Raw genomic sequence first — 15,594 nt, 5'->3', positions numbered from 1 at the left:
GATGTCTGCCGCCATTGCACATTGCGGACAGACGATCATTGAAGCCCGGTCACAATAATGCCACTCGCTGACAGGCAGCCTCGCACCGTCACGGTCGTCTCCGGCTATCGCCCGCGCCCTGCACCTGTGGGCTTCACCTCGGCTTTTTTACGCGCGCAATTGAGGCTCCAGACGCGCGCACGGGTGCGCGGCCGACAACGCGCAACTCCGCGGACAAGAAGCGTCGCGAAATGCTGAGTGGTCCCGTGCATGCCATGCAGCCCCGCGACCTTTCAAGGGTGCACTTCACACGTTAGGACGACTTTTCTTCCACTCACTTTGATGGGGACTTCGACATTAAGCAGGGAAAATGCCTGTGATGAAGGGATTACTTGCACCGCAGAACACCTTTCTGGATACGATCGCGACTCGCTTTGATGGCACTCGTAAGTTTGCTTGGAATTACATTTTGAACGCACTCGTGAGTATTTTAGCTACTTGATTATCATTTGTGACTTTTGGAATGTTATTCAATTATCCTGGCTGGGATAATGTCATCATATTCTGGCTGGACGTGGTTAACACTTTAATGGTGACTTATTATGGAGATTTTTGTTGTTGTTGTTTTTTTAAATACTTGAATTAATTGCATATTTCCTCAAATGTTAATCAGCATGCTAATTTACTCAATAATAAAGATTTTTTTTTTGGTGTGGTTTTTACTAGTTTGCCACAAATAACTATATTTCATCAACAATAGTTATGGATGGTCACTGAATAAATGTATACATGACAGGATTGGAATTTACCCCTCATAAAATGTATTGAGAAGCAAAACTGGATCAAGTCAAATCATCTCTGTATGTTAACAGATGCAAAAAAAAAAAAAGAAGAGATGTCAAGAGAAAAGAACACTGTCCATACTGTGAAAGGGGGCTGCTTTGCTACATCCGGCATTGAGTGTCTTGAATGGGTTCAGGTTACAATCACAGAATGTCAAGGGATTATTGATCAAGGCAAAACATGCAGTCTGGAGAAGGAATACAATATATGTTAGTTTAAACATTATTAGTGATCAGCACCATGGACAGTAACACACAGGCTTCTTTCTGTTCTACACAACAACTGATGTGACTTCTGCGTCCCCCATCATTTTGTGAACCTTTCTACCTGACAAGTCCCGCAGCTGTTAAACAAACAAGAGCATCCATCACAGTTAATTGTACAGCAACAAAGGCCGCCTTTTTCCTTGCTGGATTTCTGTAAACCTCTGTCTACACATTATTTCATTGAATGTACTTACCAGCTGTTTCCCCTTTAGATGACTAAAGTCATGAAGGTTTTTGATACCCAATTTGTTCATATTATAAGCATTTTATCACGCGTAAACTAACTGTGCTCCCGTCTGGGAATGCTTCTAGCATTTTATAACATGTTTTCATTTATGTAACTTTGAGCGCGGAAATGCCAATGCAACCTTTGCAACTTGACATTTCAGAGCTTATACCTTTCATTTGAGTATACAATCCTGAAAGTTAACATTGAGAGATTTTTTTGGGGTACACAGATGCAACATTACCACGATAAATAAATCCCACTTTTATAGAGAATTCCAGCTAGGGAAATCTGCTCAGTGTTTGCTTTATTGACCCAATGTACAGAAAAGTATCTTCATAGATTTAAATTTTCAAATGCAAAGAACTCTCAAGTACAAAAACTTACTAACTTAAAACGTATTAACATTTTAATGTACTAATTTTTGAACCGTCATTCAAATCCCCAAAATTATAGTTCTTCACAATTTCAGCCTCTAGATTGGCGGCGCTGGTGAGCAATGTCTGCCCCCCTGTGGTGAACACGGGCATTACGTCTTTAAACGGCTCGGCAAGAGTAAATATTTTATTTTCAAAAGTTAATCGAGGGCACATCCGAGTTTTAGTCTGTTGCCGTTTCTTGTGCTAAATTAATAAATAATACTGAAATATTGTAAGTAAAGTTGTATGAAAATAAACACCGAAGTATTTCCAATTTAAAGGTATATCACCTGACCCTTCCCATCCCGCCTCTACATCTGTGTATTCACACAATTCCCGACCTATAGTCTTTCTTTCTCCGCCAAACATTCCGCAGGTTCAGCACTCCAAGCCGACTCCATGTGTTACTAGATCCATTATTTCTCACACTGGGGAATTGTTCCTGGACTTCTAGCCCATTGGTTTGTCAAGCAAGTGTTGTCCTTGAGTGGAAAGGAAGGAAATTAACATTGGGTTTGAACTGGAAGATGGGATAGAGGCAGCGGGGCTTGACGGGACAAATTGGCTGTGATGGCCTTGCCAGGAGCAAATCTAAAAGGGTTTCACTGCTACGCAACCCCCCCCCCCCCCATTCGACCTCACCTGAAGCTGGTCAAACTTGGGAACAACATGATAAATGCATGCAAAGAGTTTTTCTATCGAAGAATAGTTCCTGATATTTAGTTGCTTGAATATAAAGTATGTTTGGTGTAATGGAGACAGAACATTTATATTGAGAGCTATGAAACGACTTTGATCACAAGATGCTCCGTGAAAAAACACTGATGAAGAATTTATAAGCTGTTTGAATGGGTGAGCCACTTTAATTGCCAGTACTTGAAGGGTGCTTTTATGAATAGAATCGCAGCTCAGCTTAACACAAATGAAGATATTAGTCCACCACTTTCATTATCATCAAGAGATACAATATTCAAGGACGCTTGCATTTTACTTTCAGGGTTATTATTTTGGTACTGTCGAGCGAGAAAAAATAACAAAAAACAATACTTTGAATTATTCCATATTTCTCACCCCACACATCTGTTTGGTCTAAAAATGTAAAAACGTCCCTAATTGTAATATCACAAATGAATCTATATAACAAGAAAATACACATCGGCAGTGTGAAATAAGCCTAAAAAGGAAGCTGTTAGGATGCAAATGTAAGTAAATGTCACGCCAGTGAAATGATTGCTTGTCCATTCTTGGCAATGCAAAATCCAATTGCCAGTTATTGCTGCAATAGCATCAGCCCAGGCGACTTGCTGTGAAGCAATAATGTCATTGAGTGGGGGAGACGGAGTCCATATACGACCCCCCTCCGGCCAAATCCAGCTGACACTTTGTTGTAATCGAGGCTTGAATAACGCCTCCCGGAGTGTGCCTGGTGTACGCGCGCGCCGCACCGGACCGCTTGTTGAGATCTTTATTTGATCACTCGGAGCCCAACTTCCTCTTTTGCGGCTACTTTTCTTTATAATTATAGTCGAAAAGACTTCAGAGAGCAGCGTGTTGGCACGTTTACAGTGAGGCCGCTTGGTTTGTTTGTGAACAAAAGAGGCGGCGCGAGATCAAGTCGCCGAGGACCAAAAAGGAAAGCGAGATGCGTTTTCAGCACTTTGCTTTTTGTGCGTCATAGAACTTGCTGTGAATGCGCCTGAAAGCTCATTTGTCTCTGTCTTTGAACAGAAGGCCACAAAAGAACAAGTTGAACTCTCCCGTGATGAACTTTATTTCAATGCGGCAACTCTAATTAAGTTGTTAATAAGATTCTATGGGGATCCGCGCTTTTATAATGACCACTCAGACGAACGCGTAAAAACTCATCTGTGTATCTCGGACAATAAAGGAATTCATCTCCGTTAGATCTTTACAGCTGCGATTGAGGTGTTGCTGTCCCATTGACGTACACTCAAACGCGACCTTATGACCTGCGGGAAAAAACAGAGCGAGCTCATTACTAAGTGTGAAATCTAGTCCGTTTTGTTTGATAACTCACAAGTGGCTCTTATCAGGATTGGCCACAAGGTTGCCCATACTCTGCTGGTGTCTATCTTTTTTTTCTTTCTACACTGGCTTCTGTGGACTTCTGGTCCTACAATTGGATTAGGCCAAATTGCGTGAGGCAGATCTAAAGTTGTCCGCAGGCAGAGAGTGACGACTGAAGGAAGAAACGAGTGTCGTTATGAGCCTGTGAGGGCGGAATCAATCATCATTGCACACGGGGCTCTCATTTCCTGCCAGTGGATTGGCTCGGCTGCTCCCATTTTCTCCAAATCCCACTTAATATGGAGTCTGTTTTGTTTATAAGGAATGGGGGGTAAAGGCATGGGAGACTTGCCACAACATTATCACCACTGTAGTGAACCAGAGGACAATGAAAACCTGCTTTAGAGTAAGACCATGTGTAAAAAAAAAAAAAAAAAAAAAAGTTTTATACAGAGTTCCTGGTTTACTGTCCGTGCTATTTTGTGGATTATTTTTGTAGCGTTAAACTATTTTGGTCTAACTTTCTTAAATATGGGGCGTAATTCCACTTTTGACCACCAGATGCCGACACACTTTTTTCATTATGTTTGAGATGGTGTAAATTTGAAAGACGAGGAAAAAAAACTAATCCAGCACAGCCTAATTTTTGTTGCTTTTTTACCTACAAAAAGTGACGGCTGTAGTGTCGTTTTATAATCTACATGAATATAGATGTATATTTTGAGATGATGAGTTAAGTTAGCTAACAAATGGGATTTGTTAACCGTAATCGCAGAGAGGAATCGGTCCACTGTTGATAGAAAAAAAGCTCCCTAAATTACGTTGCTGTAAAAATGACACATAAAGATACAAAGAATAATTATCTCATCTGACAAATGTCTGCTAGCTTAATGTTAACATATAATGTTGAACATCATAGGTAGCTAATATAAATTAGCATACATGTTTCAGTAATTCTATACAGTACCTCTAACTTGCAAAATACTGTATAAAAAGCATATTGTACAACAACAAATTATTCAACAAATATTCCTGCAGCTTACCTCTACACCAGTGCAAATGACAACCACAATAATAAACCAACACTATGGTTAAATCAATATCTCCCAACTGTGCCAATCAAAAGTGAACTATAATATTGCTGTTAAGGCAGCTCTTCTATTGGATATCATTATACTATAGCGCAAATGGTTGGAATGCTGTGGTCGGTCAGTATATACTGAATGGCAATGTTAAGTCACTATTAAACATTGTAGGCTACTGTAGTTTCTTTATTTATCCACAGGCCAGTTTGACTGCAATGGTGCAGTAATGCAATTATAAAGTGAAACTTCACATATACTGTAACTAACATTTAAATTGCATTAATAGGATCTATGAAAAAAATTATTATATGATCAACACTGTAAACAATATATATGTGTATTTATGGACAGCTAACCCTTGTAATGTTTATCTGAACAGCTAGCTAAATGCTAATTTGGCGGCTACCGACTTTCTGTGCTTCATAAATAAACATAAGCATACCCAGCAACCACGATAGCCAGCAGTGGTGACACTAAACGGGATTATTACTGTCCACTTAAGATGGACAAACTTGGGAATGAGAGCAGCACCTGTCGCTGCGGGCACCCTGTCTTGTTAAAGTGCCTAATTAGCAAGATTCCACCCTGAATCACCGTGTCTAATGGCTTGTCCGTAACCATCCACAAGCACGGGTTTCACCGGCGGAATTCTGGGGCGAGTCGCACATTTTTAGCCTCAATTAATCCTTGAAAGAAGATGACGAGGGTGGCCAGAAAGAAAGACGGATCTGCTGGAAATGAAGATATTTGCCAAGAAAGAGTTTGGCTCCCTCATTTTTGTAATGTAGAGAGTCTCGTTATGTTTAATTTAGTAGAAGCTGGGTAGATGGGGTGGAAAAACTAAAAAAAGTGATTAGGTTTTTGCATAATGATTTTCTCCATTGGGCTATTTTACTAAAGGAAATGAGAAGTGTGTGTTTGCTGTTCATGTGAGCCGATTTATTACTTCCACCAATCCCCATTTGTTTATTAGAAGTTTTGCACACACACACACACAAAAAAAAAAAAAATATATATATATATATATCATTAAAAATTTGTGAAAGGGTGGCACATTGAGTGAGAATTACATTTTATCAACACAAAAAAAATATTCCGAATAAGAGAATGACGTTAAAGTGAGTGGAGGAGCTTCAAGTAGTGCTTTGCCGCCATCTTGCGGAATTTTGGCGCCAAGGAACTATAATCAAAATGGAGTTGAGGAGCTTCGTGTAGTGCTCTGCTGCCATCTTGTGGCACCTCGGAGACAATGAACTATATAGAAGTGAGTTGAGGAGTTTAATGAAGTGCTTTGGAGTTTCATCTTGTGGCATCTTTGTGCCAAGAAGGAACTAGCTTGAGGAGCTTCAAGTCGTATTTTGCAAGCATCTTTGCTAAGGAACTTATGTTGAGGTGAGATGAGGAGCTTCGTGTATTCTTTACCGTTATTTGCATTTCAATCTTAATGGAAGCTGTGCTCTTGCATTGGATAGCGTAGTTTAGCCTCGGTTGTCAGGTTATGCCTCGCTGGTAACTTTGGCAGCTCTAGGATGACATTTTTTCTTGTGGCTACAATATGTGACTGCTCCGCATTACTTTCTGAGCGGCCGTCATGAATTCTCGCGGAAGGGCGAAAAGATGTTCTCATCCGTCACTCCGTTGTTCCCAACACTTCCCCCCCACGCTCCATCTTCGACTTTCATTATTACTCCTCTCAAAGCTTCATCTCTCTCACATCCAACCTTTGCTCTCCCTTCACGTCAACAGAGTCCTTCTCTCACCCTCATCCGTCAGCCTCTCCTTCACTCGCTTCGCCTTGGATGCTCTCCTCCTCCTCAACATCCATCTTTCGTTCTCGCTACTGTTTTCAAGGCTCGTCTACTTTCCTTCCATTGCCGGAATTTTTGCGCTTTAAATAGATTTGAGTTACTTTTCATGCTGGAGTAGGAGTGGCCTATTGTGCATATAGTGTGAGCCTGTAGACAAGACAAATGTGGAACCTTCCTGTAGCGACACCGCCATTAGTTTGGAGAATTTGCCATGACACCTTGGCAAAAAAAACGCCATCCATAATGGTGGATCCTTGTCTTCATTAGATACACCTGGTCAGCTCGGTGGAGCATGCGATTAGCATGTCTGCTTCACAGTAGAGGTTCTGGGGTTGAGTCTTGGCTCGGGCCTTTCCTTGTGGGGTTTGCTAGGTTAATTTCCAGGTACTCTGGTTTCATTGAAGCATCATTCCTAACTTCTGTTTTGGCCTCACAAAAAGAAAGGAAGCCAAAGAAAAAAGCCAAATCTGCTTGTGGTTTTTGCTGATGCCTTGTGATGTCACACACATTTTTGTTTGACCTAAGCATTTTGGCTGAACTCCCATTTCCACAACGTCTGGGGCGTTCCACTTGGGAGATTTCACTTTTTTTTTGTATTTATATTGCATCATTTCAGCTGATAATTGAAAGTATCACTCAAAAAGGAGAAAAAAAAAGCCTCCATGCCAATCTCTCTTGGTCCTTTTTGCATTGTTCTTTCCTCCTTCCTCTCTCACTTTTACCCACTTGCTTTGCCCGTCCTGTGGGGGTTCCTCAACAGCTGTCAGGCACTATTGTGAGCATGATAGGAAATGATATATGGGCTTGCACATAGGAACAATTAGGCTAAAGAAATTCAGAGTGGAGGGGCCGAGAGAGTATGTAGAAAATTGGAGATGACGAAGAGGCTGAAATAGAAAGGAAGGGTGTAGAAAAGTGTGGTAAAGAGATGATTCAGGTATTTTCAAAGTGAAAGGAAGTGGTCAAAGCAAACGCTCTCCGGTGGTGCTGAGAGAAGGTGTATGTGCAAAGGGGGAGGGAAATAAATGAGAGGGGGAGGATGGCTACTCTGCTGGAATTCCAAAAGGTAGAGTGAAAATGAAGAGTAATTAGGCAGAGACATCCAAAACTGTAGGAGGGATGTAGCTGGGAGGAAGAGGCGGGATAATGCAAAGGACATTAAGAAGTAGAAAAGGGGCCAAATGAAGAAAGTCATTCTTTACATTCAACTTAATTATCTTATTACTGTATGTTTTCTTTTAAATAAAACATGATATTATGGAGGGCTTTTTTCCTGCATTGCTGCATACTAAAAATGCTGGGTTGTTTTCCTATCGCTGAGTGGCTGTGGATTTTGAGCAGATTGGGTTATTTTTCCGCAAGGTTGGGTTAATTTTGACCGAACAGATTGGGTTGAATATTGACTTTTGGCAGACTGAAGAGCTGGGTTGTTTTCCTCACCCACTTGCTGGGTGGCTGTCGATATTTGGGTTACTTTTACCCAAGGTTGGGTTAATTATTTTGACCCAACAGATTGGGTTGAATACTGGATTTGGGAAGACTGAAGAGAGCTGGGTTGTTTTCCTAACCCACTTGTTGGGTGGCTGTCGATTTTGAGGAATTTGGGTTACTTTTACCCAAGGTTGGGTTAATTATTTTGACCCAACAGATTGGGTTGAATACTGGATTTGGGAAGACTGAAGAGAGCTGGGTTGTTTTCCTAACCCACTTGTTGGGTGGCTGTCGATTTTGAGGAATTTGGGTTACTTTTACCCAAGGTTGGGTTAATTATTTTGACCCAACAGATTGGGTTGAATACTGGATTTGGGAAGACTGAAGGGGTGGGTTGATCTCCTAAACCACTTGTTGGGTGGCTGTGGATGTTGAGCAGAATGGTTTACTTTGATCCAACAGATTGGGTTGAATACTGCATTTGGGAAGACTGAAGGACTGGGTTGTTTTTCTAACCCAATTGGTGGGTGGCTGTGAATTTTGAGCAGATTGGGTTACTTTGACCCAACAGATTGGGTTGAATGTTGGCCTTGGGAAGGCTCCAGAGCTGGGTTGTTTTGCTTGCCCACTTACTGGGTGGCTGTGGATTTTGAGCTGATTGGGTTACTTTGACCCAAGGTTGGGTTAATGACTTTGACCTAACATAGTGGGTTGAAGATTGGATTTGGGCTGGCTGAAGAGCTGAAGCTGGTTGCCATGTTTGACAGGTTTATGCACTGTAACATTCTTGGAAAACATTAGTGGACACAGGACACAGGGATTGGGGTTCAAATCCTGGTCAGGGTGAATGGCCCACTCAGGGAAAATGGGTGGGTTATGTCAGGAAAGGCATACGGTGTAAAAACTGTTCCAAACATATCATGTGAGTGACTTAGTGTGGTGATCCCTTACAAGATAAACTTGCTTCTTCTTCTTAGAAAATGTTGGCAAAATAGTAGTTTACTGCTAACCTTTCTCTGAATATTGCCCCCATGCTCTAAAAAATAAGTAAAATATATATATATATATATATATACGTGGCCCTAATACACCATCATACTTTTGACCCAGCAGTTTTAAGATTGTATGCTGAATATTTGAGTTAGATGAAACCACTGATTTGGCAAAAACAGCGCTGTTGTTTAAACAGTAAATTATAAACAACAAGATCCACATTCCAGAGTGTTCTGTACATATTTTGTCAGTTCAAGCATTCTAAAGCCCTCTCTCCAACACAGCAATTTTACAGTCAACATTAGTTTCCTGTCAAGGACTGTCTCTCGTCCGACAGGCCACAGGCCTTGGCATCAGGGCCCTCAGAGGCCAGCGGTCCTGTTGGTCTTTGCTTACCATGAGGGGCCTGAGGGGCCTCACGACTGACAGCTGGTCCCAATGCAGTGAGCGCCTTTGACCATCTGTCTGGCCCGTGTATTGCTGCTGACAACACATTCTTGGCGTGTGCGTCCGTCCTCGATGAAATCCTTGTCACTGGATTTCATTCATTTATGAGGACGGTGGTGCGTTTCGATATATTTTTCAGCATCTGTCCATCAAATCAACCCTCACAACTGGCTGTGGTTGGCTAGGTGTCATTAGGTTGTGCAGGTGTACCTAATCATGTGTCCGGTGAGTTTATCAGAACATGCTTGCTTGTCTTTTGTGGTATGCGTTTGCATCACAAATGAGAAATATGCTGCTATCCTAACCTTTCTTTCAACATATCATAGTTGTCAACTTGTCACTCACACAATGAAAGCCGCGCACACCTGAACGTGACATTAATTCATATTTTGATAGAGTTCCCGCAAGCGTGGAAAGCATTTGATCGAACACAAAGTCATTGAGGGACACGTACAAGGCCTTTTGTTCTCAACTGGCAATATTCCCTCACGTAATCTGAGGTTAGGTGCTTTCCTTCAACAAAGCTTGACGTGCAACATAAAACAATTAAATACTAGTGCTGGTGGGGGAAAAAATGAAATTACTGATGCAGAAAATAGATTTGTGTAATGAAATTATAAGAACAAGTCACTTTGCGGGATGACTCGTGCAATGAATATGATCAGGTTTGAACATGTGTCTTGTTTAATAGTGTTGAATCTTAGAGTGTGAGGAGGCTTTTTTCCCCATTATGTGCTAGCATTGAGATAGTAGACTAAAAGGCTAAGTTATGTTTCTATTTTAAATTCACATTTCATTGTTCAAAGGTGAAGTCAACCTTAAAAATGTCTTGACAATAATATGTTATGTGAGACCTCACTAGTCTAAACATGACATCCTGATTAATATTACATTTGTGCAATATGAATTATGCAGCAAAATCCAGCCGTTTTTTTAATCCATCTCAGGGGGCGGCCATTTTGCCTGAAGATGACATCACAGTTGCTCAGGGCTCAGGCAAAGACCAATCACAGCTCACCTGCTTTCTGAAGCTGAGCTGTGATTGGTTGTTCTCCGAGACCTGAGCAACTATGATGTCATTTTCACGCGACAGCAAGTGGCAAAATGGCCGCCTTCTTATATTGATAAAAACTTCTGGATTATAATATGCATTTTTTGGGTTGACTTCCCCTTTAATTTGACAGTAGACTTCGTGTAAGAAGACACTAGCATACATACAGTATTTTCTACACATTTTGTGCTAGTAATTATTCGAGTGTGTTTAACTTACCCGACATCCATTTCCTTTCCCAGACAGTAACTTCATTCTGGCTAACGCTCAGGTGTCCAAAGGCTTCCCCATCGTTTACTGCTCGGATGGCTTCTGCGAGCTCACAGGCTTCTCTAGGGCCGAAGTCATGCAAAAGAGTTGCGCGTGTAAGTTCCTGTACGGCCCCGAGACCAGCGAAAGCATCATCATCAGCATCGACGAAGCCCTGGAGGAGCGCAAGGAGTTTAAGGATGAGATCATGTTTTACAATAAGACAGGTAAGAAGTGAGTTGTTCGGTAGTTAGACAAAATCATACAATATCCGTAATTCAAATTCTCAGTCTTTTTGCCTAGTTTATGTTTAGCTTTTAACTGTAATTTCCGAACTTCAGCAGGTTTTGGACGTAGACATGTCGACGAGTGCTTAAATCGACAGGTAGATGGAGAATAACTTATTAACTTTGAATGAGTTCATGTGCACTTGTCAAGATGGCTGTGCTGCACACTGGGTCTAAAGTGAAAAAAAAACACACACTCACTATTGAATCAACAATCAGTCACGGTGTCATATGACTTTAAAAGGCACATTTAGCAGATGGCGTTGCAAATTATGTGCAGTCACAGCTTTACTAATGCCATCACAGTTGTGGGCCTTCCGCCAAGTCCTACTTTGTGTTGCTTTTATGCTCACACTCCGCTATACTATATGACATTTTCTTTACTTGTATCCAACATCTGTCTCTTTGCTTTTCAACTTTCTCCTGTTTAAAAATGTCATTCCAAAACATATAGTTTTTCAGTTTACGACATCGTTCCCGTTTCGGTCCTTTTGTTGCCGTCTCAGCTTGAAACCAAAACATCGGCTAATTGTTATGCCGACGACACCCTGCTGTTCCTACCACTGCAATCTTGAAACTCTTCAATGACCCGAGTCCAAGATTTTTGTCTCCAACTAACCCAAAAATATCTGAAAATGAATGAAGAGGAAAATGGTGTGACACTGGTTTGACTCCTGGTTGAATGGACGAGCCGGTTGTCCGCAAATGATTGGTCTGTTGTGTAAAATGTCTCCCTAAGGGCACAATCGCATACAGAGTCACACGCACGCTGCCTCAGTCCTCAGCAGGCAAGCAAGCGAGTGTGAGCGAGAGTGGGTGTGATGGGAGGAAACTCCATGGGAGATTCTCGTCATTTGCATTTCATTCTTATTCCAGGAGAAGAGTTTTTACAACAACTGTCAAAAAGTGGAATTGGGTGCCTTGTGTGGATCGCATTCAGATTGAAAAGACAAAATATGTGGAAACAACATACAGTAACATAACACAAGACAAACAATTAGTGGACACTGTAAAAAATGAGTAATATTTACTTGAAAGTTTTTTTCACTTAGAAATTCTAAGTACATTTTACAAGGAGAGTTTTGAGTATATTTGACCAGTTCATTAAAAAAAAAAAAAAGTTACTCAAACATTGAGGAACAACTCGTGACCTTCAGCTTGGTAGATGGCTACTCTACCACCTGAGTCATGCCACTCTCACCGTTTGCCACTATACTGCATTACTGGTTGTGTCCAAAATGAGACCAAAAACCTGTCTCGTGGAAGTACAAGGATTCCGCCTGACACCATCAATATACTAAAACACAGCAAGAATGGCTCGGCTCCGGTGGTAGAGTGGCTGTCTCCCAACCTCAAGGTTGTGGGTTTGTTCCTCAACGTTTGAGTAACTTTTTTTTTTTTTAATAAACTGGTCAAATATACTCAAAACTCTCCTTGTAAAATATACTTAGAATTTCTGAGTGAAAAAAACTTTCAAGTAAATATTACTCATTTTTTACAGTGTCCACTAATTGTTTGTCTTGTGTTATGTTACTGTATGTTGCTTCCACATATTTTGTCTTTTCAATCATTTCAACACTTTTTCTTAATTTGTAAAACGTCCTCAAAACTCTCCTTGTAAAATTTACTTAGAAGTTCTGTAAAGTAAAGTAAACAAATCTAACTTTTTTTTTTAACAGTGATATAAGTAAGCATCCTATTTCTTATCTTCTGCTAAGGCTGGCTAATACTACCGCTTCGCAGATCTCACTGGTGTGAAAACGCACAACCTGCAGATGCTGACCTGGCTTTCTTCTAAAAGCAATCTATTTAGCAAGAGATGGGACCTGCATGCTCGGTTCATCTTGAGAAACATAGTCTATAAACGGCTGTGCTTCTCCTAGGGGGGGGGGGGGGTGGGTGGGGGTTGGGGGGGGGGCTTGCTAATAAATCTGGTACACTGTTGTACTACTTGAAAAAAAAAATGGCACATGCATAAATGCTATGTATCCACTCTGACTAACAGGTGGTCAAGAATGGTGTTAATTAGAGAGTTGTTGTTGTTGTTTTTCATTCCAGCGGTGCTCTTCTGGTGCCTGTTCGACATTGTACCAATTAAGAATGAAAAGGGGGACGTGGTGCTCTTTCTGGCTTCATTTAAGGACATCACTGACATCAAAGGCAAGAGCATTCAAGAGGACAAGAAGGAAGGTCAGTCAATGCATGGAGGTACACCAAAAAAGGTAACATGCAGGTTCTCCGTTGAAGAAGTGTATTGTACTTTTTTTTTTTTTTTAAAGGAAAAATTGTAATTATATATATTTTTTGTCCCCTAGAACCTTATCATCTGTTACCCTTGATCCAATTTGAAGGAAAGATATCTTTGGCCAAAGTCACTTTTCATATATAGGATTACACGAATGACATTGAGCTAAATTTATCTAGGGAGTAGGTCATTGCACGTGTGTGCGCATGCGCATGTTTGTATGTGTGTTCCTCGCCTGCATAATTGCGCTCATTACCGTAAATAAGTCCGAGTAGGAAGCATCAACCCAAAGAAAAGTTATTTTTGTTTACCTAATGAAAAAGCTTTTCAACCTAAAATGAAAGTGGCTGATACAGCATGCCTCGACAGACACAGACAAACAGCCCACTGTAATAACTTACTGAAACGAGAATATGAGCAGGAAGAAGTGTTTGCATTTTCAGGTTCTCTTGCGTTCTTGAGAAGGCCTTTTTTCCTGCCCAATTGGGAAGTGACAGGAAGTTAATTTCCTCATGGGATGCATCAAGATTCAAAATACTAAATTACAATTATATATAGAGTGGACACTTAAAGAAATGCACTCGTTTAAACAGAATATTCAGGTTAATGTTGTGTTTGTGGAATATGAATTAAGCAGCAAAATGCACCTGTTTATAAGGGGGGGGCGTCCATTTTGTCACTTGCTGTTGACTGAAAATGACATCACAATTTCTCAGGATTCTGGTAACAGCCAACCAAAGTTCAGCTTGCGAATGTCACATGACCAAACTCAGAAATCAGGCGAGTCGTGATTGGTCGTTACCTGAACCCTGAGCACCTGTGATGTCATTTTCAGTCTATAGCAAATGGCCGCCTCAGATGGAATAAAAACTATATATTTTTTTAAATCTTTTTTTTTTTTGCTGCTTAATTCATATTCACAAACACAATATTAATCAGAATGCTGTGTTTACACTAGTAGAACATTGTAAAGAAAAATTTGGGGTTGACATCCCTTTAACCACAGTCAACAAACTGAGTCTATTTGATAGTCAGTAAAATAATAATTTTGGGGAGGGGGGTCACTCGTTGCTTGGCCGAATTTATAGGGTAAAAGCAAAGTACTTCCCCTCATTTTTGCTTTTCTTCCATCGTTAATCCACATTCGCCTCTATTACATATCCATACGCTTCCGTCCTCCAGTTTTTTTTATGTTTCCACAACACCTATGGACCCCCTTTCCCCTGCACACGAACGGTTCCAACACCAAAGGGATATTCATTAGGTCTAAAAATAAAGCATTTCTCCGTCTCTGCGCTCCTGCCGTGTGGTGTCCCCCAAGGCGGTGCCTCTTTATGGATGGGCCCTGTCTGTTCCCCTCATCTGGGGTTCGCCGGCATTCGGAAAATGCGTACGCTTTCCAAAGGACACTCAAAAGCAGTTAGCACTTGGGTTCTTGTGCTTTGTTATTGCCTTTATCCGCCCCTCAAGCCAATCTGTCCTTTTGCGGTAGGTTGAGAGCACGCCGGCAATAACGCTCCCTCTATTATCCAAGCTCCACACATCACTCCAACACTCCCCATCTCACATACGAAAGCACTTCAGCAGCCGCGATTTACCATAACAAATCCATCATAGTTTACTTAACTGCCTCGCCAGAACATTGCCCTGACTTGTTGAAGAACGTGTTCATCAATCCTTTTGGCAGAGTAACGGGACTAAGATTTAACCCAGCATGGTGGGTCAAGATTTTGATCCGACGAAGGGTAGAAACTAATCATATTGACGAGTTAAAGCTACCGAAAATTACCAAACCGGAAATGGACTGGCTGTTTGGGGAAATTGCCAAAATTTCTTCTTTTTTTTCTTCTTTTCATTGTTCGAAGGTTTCTTTCTTTTCCTGGAGAGCTCAGTATTATTCATTGGGTAATTTTACCGATTTGACATGTCATCATCATTAGTCTCTCTTTTTTTTTTGTTTAAAAAAATATATATTTTTTTTGTATGTGAGTGAGTATGTGTATGTGCGTGCGTGTGAGTGTGTGTATTCATTAGTTCACCTAAAACCTATTAAAAAATCCCATACCGTTCACCCCAAAGACATCTAAATTGACAAAATTTCTGATGGTCAACACATCCCTGGTCACAAGGATGCAATTTTTCTCCTAACATCATTCACGTTGAATTGAGTTAGTTCTAATTTTATACGTTATGATGACCACGAGTCATGTGCGGCGCTAAAATACCAAAAAGATTCC

The 15,594-nt window shown here is 40.9% G+C and overlaps 2 protein-coding genes across 7 annotated transcripts in view; one reads left to right on the top strand and one right to left on the bottom strand.

Annotated features, from left to right (window-relative positions):
- satb1a (SATB homeobox 1a) overlaps positions 1–15,594 on the bottom strand; it is a 61,064-nt gene that overhangs the window by 20,321 nt on the left and 25,149 nt on the right. For all 6 annotated transcript variants that reach the window (XM_077547921.1, XM_077547919.1, XM_077547917.1 and 3 more), the window contains one exon: positions 10,796–11,000. In XM_077547921.1, coding sequence (XP_077404047.1) covers positions 10,796–10,806 — 11 coding nt within the window. In that variant the 5' untranslated portion in view covers positions 10,807–11,000. The remainder of the gene's footprint in view (positions 1–10,795; positions 11,001–15,594) is intronic.
- kcnh8 (potassium voltage-gated channel, subfamily H (eag-related), member 8) overlaps positions 284–15,594 on the top strand; it is a 37,684-nt gene continuing 22,373 nt past the window's right edge. Inside the window, exons 1-3 of the mRNA XM_077547915.1 lie at positions 284–425; positions 10,819–11,052; positions 13,171–13,302. Coding sequence (XP_077404041.1) covers positions 350–425; positions 10,819–11,052; positions 13,171–13,302 — 442 coding nt within the window. The 5' untranslated portion in view covers positions 284–349. The remainder of the gene's footprint in view (positions 426–10,818; positions 11,053–13,170; positions 13,303–15,594) is intronic.

The sequence above is a fragment of the Vanacampus margaritifer genome, chromosome 17 (genome assembly GCF_051991255.1).
Source record: "Vanacampus margaritifer isolate UIUO_Vmar chromosome 17, RoL_Vmar_1.0, whole genome shotgun sequence".
Taxonomy (NCBI): domain Eukaryota; kingdom Metazoa; phylum Chordata; class Actinopteri; order Syngnathiformes; family Syngnathidae; genus Vanacampus; species Vanacampus margaritifer.
The sequence above is the reverse complement of the archived record's forward strand: the minus strand, read 5'-3'. Positions and strand labels throughout refer to the sequence as shown.